This window comes from Humulus lupulus, chromosome 6 (assembly GCF_963169125.1).
Source record: "Humulus lupulus chromosome 6, drHumLupu1.1, whole genome shotgun sequence".
NCBI classification, from domain to species: Eukaryota; Viridiplantae; Streptophyta; class Magnoliopsida; order Rosales; family Cannabaceae; genus Humulus; species Humulus lupulus.
Window position 1 is genome coordinate 39,242,109 of NC_084798.1, and position 12,345 is coordinate 39,254,453.

The window sequence follows — 12,345 nt, forward strand, 5'->3', positions numbered from 1 at the left end:
TTGAGAGATTGTGTTGAAGTGATTTTTTTTCACCGTACCCATACAACATGCTTCATATATGGATACGTAAAAACGTCTTGACCATAATTTTGTTTTCATGATAATGTTCATTATATAGCAAGCCTCATGCAGATTTTCGAGAAGTTTTGAATAATTAAAGTGCCAAAAATAAAATTCAAACTACTTATTGTACGTGTGCTTTTATTTAAATATATCCAACTTCATACGGATTTTACCATAATGTCCTCAATTGTACATTTTGTTAGACATTAAATTACAATAATGCCCTTACTTTTCACAGTCACACTAGCTCTATTTTTCTAACTCATTGATATAACCGGCTGCATCAAGTCAAAAGCTAAAAAATAAAAAATACAAAAAATGTTTATAATTTGACACTTGGCAAAATGAATGGAACCCACATGAAGGACTAAATCTTTTAAGGGACTAAAGAATTTGTCTTTTTATTTTAAATGTATTTAAATATATATAATTTAAAAATTTCAACAACCACACACGATGTGCGATTTTTATTCCCTAGTATTTAAATATATGTTGTCTTATACATACTGAAAAATCATGACAAAATTAATTATTAATTTAAACTTCTAAAATAACATTGTATGTATCCAAAATTATATAGATTTATACATTGTAGCTATACATTTATATCATTTTCGTTATCAATATTTATACATTGGATTTGACATGTTTTTATCAAATATTATTTAACTTATTTTTAAATGTTTATATTTTAAATATTTTATAAATATAATTCTATTAAGTTATAATCTCATAATAATAAAATATGTCGGTCTCAACATTATTACTATAGAGAGATATATATTTTTTTTTATCAAGAAAGATTGACTTCATTAATCACAAACCAAATACACCTCAACTCAGTCCAAAAGGACCAAACTCAGTTACAAACAAACACAAGGCAACCAGCTTCAAAAACTAAGCTCAATGCCTCTCAACTTCTTATGGGAAAAACAACTAAGTATAAACATGATGTCTTTTTTGATCAAATCTATCACAGCTTTGACACTAAGAGAATAGTGATGAATAAAACACATGTTTCTATTATGCCAAAGATAATAAACTGTGGCTGAGAATACAGCTGCCACTAACGAGGCATGAACTGCCCCCCTCATGTCTTCAATCCAACCAGTCCAGGCAGAGAAACAAAGAGGCCAATTACATCTTACCCAATCCTGAACCAGCCGAACCACCTGCTGGGAAAAAATATAGTCAAAAAACAAGTGGTTGTGGCTCTCATCAACCAGCTCACAAACAGGGCACAGAGCAGATTCAAGAACCAGAAAAACTCGAAGAAGATGATCTCTAGTTAAGAGCTTAGAGTTTACAGCTTGCCAAGTGATGAATTTATGCTTGGGAACACTCATTTGGCTCCAAACAAATTAATGGTATTTGACAGGAGCTTGGTGAATAAGCCTAGCATACAATAACCCAATTTTAAACTTCCCATGACTACTAGCATTATCAATATCCTCCTGAACAAAAAAGCTTCGTAACTGGCATATTTTTTTCCAGTACCAACTTGTGTCAACCTTAAGTTGGTAGTGCCATAAATTATTACCTTTTAAGTACACAACATGAATCCACTTAACCCATAAAGTCTCTTGTTGATGGTTTATTGCCCAAATATATTTCCCAAGCATGGCATTGTTCCATTTAGAACCTTCACCAAAGCCCAATCCTCCAAAAGATTTCGGAAAACAAACTTTAGACCAGGAAGTGAGATGAAAGTTACTCCTGGAACCATTGTTGCCCCAAAGAAACCACATTCAAAGTTCGTCAACATCTTTTATTAGACTCTGAGGCAATAAGAAAATATTCATCCAATAGTTGCACAGCCCTAAAAGAACTGATGAAATAAGTTGAACCTTACCTGCATAAGATAAATGCCTACTAGACCAAGTGTGAAGACGAAGCTTAATTTTTTTTTTTTTTCAGAATTTCACCACAGTCCGCCTCTTTCCATTTAGTAGGACGCATAGGAATCCCAAGATATTTGAGAGGGAAAGAGCCTTCCTCAAGCTGAAGAACCTTCTGTAACTGAGCCTTATCTTGAACAGATATGCCACCAAAAAACACTTGAGACTTATTGAGATTAGCCTTCATACCAGAACTGTTGCAAAAATCATCAAACACTTGTGTTTATAATCTGAACAGAGCCACAGTTAGCTTTGCAAAAAATCACTAAATCATCAGCAAAGCATAAGTTGATGATCTTGAGACTTTTACACATTGGGTGGAATCGAAAAGCAGGCTGCATAGCTCAAAGTTGAAGCAGCCGAGATAGGTATTCCATTACTAAAACGAACAGTAATGGCGATATAGGGTCCCCTTGACAAAGCCCCTTAACCCCTTGAAAACCCCCCTACAGTGGCGATATAGGGTCCCCTTGACGAAGCCCCTTAACCCCTTGAAAACCCCCCTACAGCCGCCCATTCATCATAAGCACATATGAAGTACCTCTGAGACAAACCATTACCCAGTTTATGAATCTGGTGGGGAACCGAAGACTGATCAGTAATCTTTCCAAGAAACCCCAGTCAACTGTATCGTAAGCCTTGCTAAGATCGATCTTCAAAACACATCTCGAGGAGGTGTTCTTCCTATTATAATTCTTAATCAAATCCTGAAAAATGAGGACATTGCGAGCTAGTGATCTCCCTCTAATAAAAGCTCCCTGATTATGACTAATTAGACAAGGAAGAACTTTCGAAAGTCTACTGCAGAGCATTTTAGAAATGCATTTATAGAGAGTGTTGCAGCAAGCTATGGGTCTATAATCTATCGCCCTGCTAGGAGCATCAATTTTTGGGACCAAGGTTAACACTGTTTTATTAATCTCAGTAGGTATCCTTCCAGAATCGAAAAAAATCCAAAATAGCTACTGAGATTTCATCACCAATTTGCTTCCATAAAACTTTGTAAAAATCTGAGTTATACCCGTCCAGGCCTGGGCTCTTTGTACCCAGAATACTGAAAAGAGCTTTCTTAACATCAACTTTAGTAAAGTCTCTAATTAATTCCAGCTATTTATCTATATCTAAACAAGGCCCCAATTCTATGCATTCTTACTTAACTAACCCAGTAGCAAAACTGTAACTGCCCATATAGCTTTTGAAGTGATCTAAGAAATGATGCACTACTGCATTATAGTCATCAATGATGTCCCCTTGGTCATTTAAAAATGAAACTATCCGATTTTCCTCTCTCCTTTTTTTAATGCACACATGAAAATAGGCATTATTTTCATCTCCCTTTTGCAGCCATGTTACCTTGCTGCGCTAAATTAAGAAGCTCCTATATCTAGCATAGTCAGTTTTATAGCAGATCGCTGCTTTCCTTTCTACCTCCTGAGCAGTGACATCAAAGGGAAACTCTTGATCTTTGGATAAAGCTACCTAATATTCACCTTTAGCTTGATGAAACCTTTTCTCAATATCTCCAATTTCCATCCTATTAAACACCCTCAGAACATGTTTCAGACGTAACAACTTCTTAGTCACTCCCCATAAACCTCTAGCTATCATAGGCTTGAGCCAATTTGCCATAACAGTTTCTTTAAATTTGCTGTGAGTAATCCATCAATTAAAGAACCGGAAAGGTTACACTCCTAGATTCCCAGCCGTAAGAGTCTTAATGAGGAAAAAGCAATGATCTGAATAAACCTCCCAATGTAGCTCAGCAATTGAATTCAGAAAAGAGTCTATCCACTCTTCATTGATAAATGCATGATCTATTTTTGAATATACCCGATCTCCCCCCTCCTGTTTATTAGACCAGGTAAAGTTTGAACCAACACATTTGAGTTTAGCAAGGTGAGAATGAGCTAGCCAAGCAGTAGAATCAACAATCTCATTTGCACTAATCTCCCTTCCTCCCACTCTATCATCAAAATTAAACACTGCGTTAAAATCTCCCACAACCAGCCATGGTATGTTCAGAATAGACAGGGAAGATAAACCCCTCCACATATCTAACCTCTCAGTCAACAAGCTAAAACCATAAACAAATGTAATAACCATTTCCTGCTGTAAACTAGAAAACTTAACCAGGCAATGTATGAATTGCTGGTGTTCCAGCAACACCTGAACATTGACAAAGGATCTCCTCCACAGAACCAGTATCCTACCTTCAGTAGCCGTACTACTATAGTAATCCCAACCAACCATCACTTTAGACATCATATCATGAACCTTATATCCCTTTAATTTATTCTCTAACAAAGCACATATACCCACTTTATACAACTTTAAGAGACGCAGAATAGCATGTTGTTTGTCTCTCTTATTCAAACCCCTTACATTCCAGCTAAGTATGTTTGTGCAATCCATCAGGAGTAGAATCAATTGATACCCCACTCATCTCCCCTGTTACCTGTTCTTGAAGCACTTTAAACACATTCTTGTCCCTATCCAGATGTGAACTCACAGTCTTACCTTTGCTCTTAGAGGTCCCAATTTTCCTTGGAACTTCCCAGTTCTCTTTGGTTGTTGGAGACCGAGTCAGAACCTGAATCTGAGCCCTGTCCTGAATAGCAGTCTCATGTGTAACTGTTTCAGCTGCATTATTCTTTGTCTCCACAACTTTAGGCTCCTGTTGAACATCAGATGTCTCTCCTACTTTGGCCTTGGTAACCACCGCATCAGGAGCAGGATTGGTAGAATCTTGTTCTGGTTTGCTCTTAGTAACCCAAGCTTTTGTTTCAGTTTTCTTGCATTCTGCTGCATTATGACCATAGCCTTTGCAAGTCGAACACTTAATGGGAAGCCATTCATATTCCACAAATTGCTCCTGAATTTGTCCACGTTCATTGACAAAATGGATAATGAAAGGACGGTCATCTGTAATCTCCATTTCAACAAGAACTCTAGCAAACCTAATCATAGATCTATCCTTTGTAAACTTATCCACCATAATAGGTTTTCCAATTGTACTAACCAAGGCACTTAGACAATTTTTCCCCCAATATTGCAGACCTAGATTTGGCAAACGAATCCATTGTGGAACAGATCGGACTAATCTGATTGAGTCAAGTTCTTGAGTCCAAGGTCTCACAATAACCGGCTTCCTATCAAACTGCACAATACCACTCTCCAAAACAAAATCTCTTGTAGCCTCATCATTGAACTTGACAATGGTGAGACCCATATGCATCCTCACTACCCATTCAACACCCAAATGACCCCATATTCTTTTAACAAAGCCTTCAAACACAGCAAATGGGGATTTGCACCTAAAACCATACATATCACAGTTGAATTCCAATTCTGAGCCTGTTCAGATACCTCATCCAAATCAATTTGGGCTACTTTCTTTCCGTTTTTCAACATGGGTTCCTCATAGTGAAGCATAGTCGTCTCATTAATCAGAAGCTTATCTCTGAGATTCGCCCAATGAGATTGAGCAGAGGCTTGAAAGTTATCCTTCCCCACATTTGAATCCATTTCCATAACCAACTCATCTTCCACCAGGTGAAGTTGATTACCATCTATACTCGGCCCCTGCGATTTCAATCCTTACTATAGAGAGATTTTACTATAATTGTTTAGCAGGAAAAAAGGAAAGAAAAATAATTATTTTACAATTACATTTATACCCCTTTATTGTTATTTTAAATTATATGAGTACATAATATATTAGTAATTAAGTTTTTTATTGAAAGGAAATTTTTTTATGGGACCCACCTCTTTTTTTCCACTCAATTTTCTTTTCAATCCTCTTTTTCTTTTTCATCATTTTCACTTTTCTCTCCAAAATTTTCTTTGGTATCTCTTTTCCCCCAAACCATAGGCTAAGTGAACATGAATTATTACATGGTTTGAAACTGAAATGTAAGCCGATATAGATTCCTTTCCAATTTTTCTCACTTCTCCCACCCAACCGAGTAAAGATTCATTTTGTAATAGTGTTCATTCGTTTGACAATAAATGGGCTCTCATTGAACTCCATAATTCAACATTGTTTAAGAGACAATAATGCTAGAATGACGAAACATGCATCTAGTAGATACTGTTTGTCATTATCAGCAACTTAATTTAATAGATACTGAATAAGTAGTGAAATGACTCCATTCATATAGCATATTAAAATCCATTCATTGTAAACACCATCCCTTCAAGTCCTTTCGCAATATGATAATAACAATAAAGGCTTTATGCAAAAATCTATATTTATGCTAAAATTTTCGTCAAAATAAATTTTACACTTTCTAAAATAAAGTTGAATACTTTTCACTAGTAATGTTTGTAAATCTTAAAATTGACATATTTTATAGAAATATCTTTTTAAATAAAAGATCAATTTTTGTCTTCCTTTTATTGTGATTTTCGGAATTCACTTTCCCTTTCTTGTGATTTTTGGAATATTTACATTCCTTATTTAACTTTGTATTATCACAATTTGATTATAAAAGAAAGATATTTCTTGTTTATTTAAAGCAAATATTCAGTACTTACTCAAAGTCATTTCTGGAATATTTGACTTCAAATTTTTGTGCAGCTCAAGGTTATAAAATTCAGGAAACTGAATATTTGATGTCATTAAAATTCAGGAAACTGGAATATTAGCTGTCTCCAGCAAAATCGTATATGTCGGATCAACATCTTCTAATTAAGGTAATTCTTCATCAATAAAAAATATTGATCTATAATTTTCTGTACGCAAGTTTACGTAGTCGTGTCAAGTAGTAAATTCCATAAGAACAGATATCGTCCCACAGAGACTATCTCCCAAGTAGCAATAATTGATTTTTGAATTCTATTTGGTTAATTAAAATTTAAGTGAACAATTAAAAATTAAAGAACTAGAAACAAAACAATGAATCACTACTTAAGAATCAATAATAAAAACAACCTAGGAATTAATTTCATCAACTGTTCATTCTATTAATTTTAATAATCAATTCTAAATCTCTTCTTTCTATTCTAATAGTAGGTTAATATAATCGATTCATATTCTTTTTCAAGATATAAGATCTCAATCTATATGCAGGTTTTCTACATTTCTGTGATAAACTTGAACATATAAAAGGCATTAAACATGAAAACCTACTTACTACTTTCGTCCAATATGTACCCTATGTCTATACAATGATAGCATATTCAATTCTCATCTTTCAAATTTTGAATCAAAACCATTAAATCAAGAAAATAGTGATAAAGTATTTACTAGCATTAAACACACATCATATAGATTAGAATAGAAAAGAAGTATCAATAGAAACTCATGATAAAATTAAATAGAAATCTCAATGACTACATTAATTCCTAGATAAAAGAAATTAGTTCACAAATACCATGATGAAAATAAACTGCAAATAATTGTTCATAAGATTAACCTTAGAATTCAGATGAAAAAACAGAGAAAATAATTACAGCAGCCTCTTTTTATCTAGGGTTTATAAAACTTCCAGTCCTTCTATAATCGCAGCATTATGTTCCTTGAATAACCCTCCAAAGTTCCCAAGTGAAAAGACCAGATTACCCTTAAAAAAATCGTCTAAAATCTGAAAAGCGCCTCACCAGCGTTATAGCGCTGTATTCGTAGCGCTATTGTCAGTGGAAAAATGCCTCAAAATTTGGTGCACTAGCACTGTAACACTATTATTGTTGCGCTGTAGCGCTAAAGTCAGAGCCAAAACACCTGGAAAATTTGCTTAGTAGCGCTATAGCGCTCTTGTTGTAGCGTTGTAGCGCTGCTTGATTGTTCATGATAGCGCTGTGGCGCTGCACTTATAGCACTGTGGCACTGCACTTATAGCACTGTGGCACTAAAGTCAGAATCATTCGTGCATCGAAGTCCTTTATATCGCTATGACGCTCCCTTGATAGCGCTATTAACAACACCCAAAAATGCACATATCAATCCTGAAAAACCTGATTTTGTTCCACTTTCCCTCCTTTTCACTCTTTTCACCAATTTAGCATGGAAAACCTGAAACATGAACAAACGAACATAATTCCGAAATAAAATAATCCTAAACTAACGAAAAACACCCTAAAAACTAGACCGTAAATGAGCCTGAAACTCGTTTATCATACTCCCCCAAACTAAACCTTTACTCGCCCTTGAGTAAATAATCTTACTAGACTCAAACCTAGCAAACCAAATTGACATATCTAACCAATTAAGACACTCAAGACTGCTATGCATATATAATTCGTAGGAAAAACAATCATGTTATTTAAACATTAATCTAGATTTTTAGTCTCAATCACTTCACCCTTTCACTGCAATCTATCAACACCAAAGCTCATTTACTCATAACTCGTAAATAAAATAATTGAACCACTTCATGCACATCAAATTCTCACCAACTAACCACAAACTCAAATAGTCCATATGCCTGCATTACTTACTATTCTCCATTAATATAAACAAATGCACAAATAAGAATCAATAGGACTTTATAAGGGTTGTAATAGAAGGCTTAGGTATAGGTAGATGAAGAGAAAATTTTAGGCTTAATCATACCACAAGCATTCCACTAAACAAGCTTTCCCAACAATTTCACACCACTCATCCCTTGTTACCCCTTTTTCTGTGCAATGATTGAGAATATATATTTTTTTTCAATAAACTCCCCCAAACATTGATTTTTCAATAAAAAATTATTTGGGAGCATAATCATTTTTCACTTTCTTTTCCGTTTTTCTTTAATTTTTTTCTTTCTCAATCAAAAGTAATTTTCTGAATAATACATAATACAAACATCCCATTACACATTCACTCCCCTCATATAATAATTTTCATGCTCATGGTATAGGTCAAAAAGAGTAAATAATATTTCATTTTACAGTTAGGCTCAAAAGAGTGTGTTAACAAGAAAACAGTTGTAAGGCTCAAAAGGGTTGACTAAGGATAAAATTTAATAGGGTTAGCTTGAAAGGCACAACCAATCCAAAAAAAATTGCCCATATCATTTTCCTAAATATGCATTGTTTCAAATTTCATCTCAAATAGTAAGCAAGCAGGTTCTAGAATTTTTTTCAAACTTTTCAATCCATAATCCAAATTTGACATGCATAAAATAACTTAATTATAACATTTGCAATTTATGAGCAATAGATTTCTAATGTCAACAAATCACAGTGTGTTGACCCTGATTTTGGTCAACTGACACGGAGTCAAAAATGCTTGATGTGGACATATATGTTGGAATGAATATAATGACAAAAACAGTAAAGCACACAAGAACTTATAGTAGTTTGGCCCCAGAAACTGGTAATAACCTACATCCATTTGAGCTGTTATTGATATGAGATCTCAAAGGAGTGATCAAAGAACTAGGGTTCTATGAGTTTCACCCACCTCTGAAGAATAAACAATATATCGTAATATATTAGCTCTAATTCCCTCGTAAATCTATACTCTCAAGTAATCAAAAAGCCAAAAAGTCCCCTCCTTGAACTATCTTTCTCTATTTATAGGCTCAAGGAGGATTATATTAATTTGTTACATATATTCTCTCCTAATTAATCGGATCATCAGGAATTATTGGAGACAATCTCGGGATTGACTATGATCTTTACAAAATTATCTTGAAATATGCGGAATGTACGACTAGGCTAGTCATAAGAAAAACTCAACTGTTATACTTGTAATATCTTACTGGTCGATACTTTAACAGAACTCTGCCAGGTGTCAGCCACGTGTTCAGAAATCACCTACCACGTCGTCCGTGCCTGTTTTTTGGATAACATTTTCCCCCCAAGTTTATTTATTACGACCAATATATAAACTTTAAGGAAACGACCCTTCGATTACCCCACCAGACCTATCAAAGTAGTTCGTGCAATCTTGGTAAAAGTAACCTGCCCTTGTCTAATCACGGCTTTTCGGTTCCCAAGTAGCCTTTTGACGGCTATCACCCTTCCCCATGCTTCGAAAAAGAGGAACTGATGGTTAATTCCTCTTTCATGCCACGGACAAAATATATATAGGCTTCCCAGAGTTTTCTTTTCCTTTTTACGCAAGTCCTTCCTTTTTCAAGAAACCCTAAAATCAGGACCTCCATTGTCTTCTGGAGACCATCTTCCAGCGTTTCAAGATCCATCTTGTCAACTCGTCGACGTTCGAAACTCTTTTAAACCTCCACAATCTTCTTTCTGGTAAGTCTCAGAACCCGTATGCTCTTTATTTTTGCCGTGCATGTCTCTGTGGATTGACTGTTAAGTTCTTATGTTTCTTGGTTGAAATGCATGACAGTAGGGGGTTTAATGGGTGATGCTGTATAGGATGATATTTCTTTGCCATTAAGGAGTTACGAGTTAGTTTGATAGTTGAGATCACAACTTTAGGACGTAGAACCGAAGTAAAGATTCGATTTTTATGCCAGTTGAAATACCAACTTTTTCCCGCCCTAAAAGGAGTTGAAAAAGCTTTTTCAAAAAACTTTTTGCTTTCACTATTTGATCTGTTTTTCAAACTGTTCGTGTGAAAAAATTAGTTTTTTGTTAGAATGCTGTTGTATAAAAGTTTAACTTTTATACACGACCAGCGTTATTCTAAAAAACTATTTAGATTCCTCATCCTCACCTCCCCATTCTTCTGTTCGCAGATTTTAATGCCAGATTTGTGGGGAGGTGAGCGGCCAATCGACGACGATCTTCTTGCACAACTGCTTGAAGGCGAAGAACAGCCGGCCCAGCGTGTTAACGAGATTCCATTTTCAAGAGCTTCATCTAGACCTCAACCATCACCACCCCAAATGGCCCGCTCTAAATCTTCAGGCAAAAACAAACCAAACCCCGAAATCAATCCAAATTCACCAGCCCAGCCTGATTCGCAGGCTAGGATTCCCTCGACCAGTGGTCAAGAAAACGTTGCCCCGGATCCTCGTATTCAAGTTAGGGCTCGTCCTCGTCATCAAAACCTTCCTGATGTTGAGTGGTATCTTTCTCCCACCAGCCAGGTGACTCCCCGGATGCTTGCCAATTACTGTAGGAAGTATCTTATTACTGGGGTTAATCTCAAAATCCCTACTGCTGACCAGAGAGCTAACCTACCTGGGGGTGTTTATAGCGCTTGGTCAAGGTACCACATAGAGGCGGGGGCTATCCTCCCTCTTCATCCTTTTTATCAGGGGGTGGCCAACTACTTCGGTGTTGCCCCCTTTCAAATTACCCCAAATGGATATAGAATGCTGGCCGCACTCTATATCCTTTATAAACTCAAAAAATGGCCAGAACCCACCCCTCATGAGGTCAACTTACTTTTTGACCTTAAGTCCAACCCTCAACAATACAGGACGACCTTTTTTCATCTTTGTCACCAGGAAACAAAACGAACGTTCCTGAGTGATACTACTCATATTTCCAACGTGGGGAAGTGCAATCAAGAGTATTTCCTCACGCAAGACATGACTACGAACAACCTGGCCTTCGCTCGAGGAGGTAAATGTCCCTTTTCACTGGTCACTACTTTTCCTTCGCAAGTTCTTCTGCACTTCTCTAAAGTATATTGTGCCTTTCAGGACCATGGTTACGCCCGAACCCAACACCAGACATGTTGTTGAGGTCCAACGCACTGGCCAGGATGGCAGATGCTAAAAAAAGCGTTAAGTCCCTGGTCACTGATGAAAACCTTAGGCTATTTGGCCTCCTGGCTCCTTGCCATGAAATGAGGGGACCCGTGGTGGCAGATGCCACTGCCGAGGGGCATCCCGAGCAGCAACTTCCAGCGTCTCCTCCCCGTAGGATGCCAACGGGGGTTACGATCAGGGAACCCACTGGCGGCCCTTCAGTAGAGAGGCCTTCTGCACCCCAAGAAAAGGGGAAACAAAAGGCTACAGAGCCCGTCATAGACTTGGAATAGTCTTCAGACGAAAACGGTACTGTTATTCTGCTTTTAAATAGCTTGCCAATTCCCTGTCACTTGTTTGACGGGGACAACAATTTTACGTATACTCCAAATCTAGGGCCAGACTTCTTCGTACCAGAGAGTGAGTGTATGACTAATAGAGTCAGTAGTGTAGCAACAAGTAGTTGTAGCTCGGGTATTAAACTTTGTCTTACTGTCTGCATGCTTTTCTATTTCTGCAGAAATGGCTTCCCCCAACGTTTTCGACCTGTACCAGACCTAGGAGGAAGAGGAGGTCCCCCTGGTTCGACGGAGGAAATTGGCTAGGAGGCACGATGGAGAACCAAGCCAAGCTCCTCCGGCCAAGAAAGGCCGAACCGATGATCCTTCCAAGGATGGGCCTACTGGCCAGCCTTCTGCACAACCTCCTGCTCCTGCTGAGAAGGAGACTACCCCTGCCGCCAACCCTTCGGCTGTGGCTCAGAAAGAACAGGCCCCGTAAGC

General features: G+C 37.0%; 1 protein-coding gene across 1 annotated transcript; it reads right to left on the reverse strand.

Annotated features, from left to right (window-relative positions):
- Positions 1 to 4,350: 4,350 nt before the first annotated feature.
- On the reverse strand, positions 4,351 to 5,190 carry LOC133784995 (uncharacterized). Its single transcript, XM_062224255.1, has one exon. It carries the CDS (start codon positions 5,188 to 5,190, stop codon positions 4,351 to 4,353), a length of 840 nt encoding a protein of 279 aa, XP_062080239.1.
- Positions 5,191 to 12,345: the final 7,155 nt, after the last annotated feature.

What these genes read in the sequence shown, in the direction of transcription:
- LOC133784995 (XM_062224255.1), bottom strand. Translation starts at nt 5,190, where the DNA reads ATGGGTCTCACCATTGTCAAGTTCAATGATGAGGCTACAAGAGATTTT.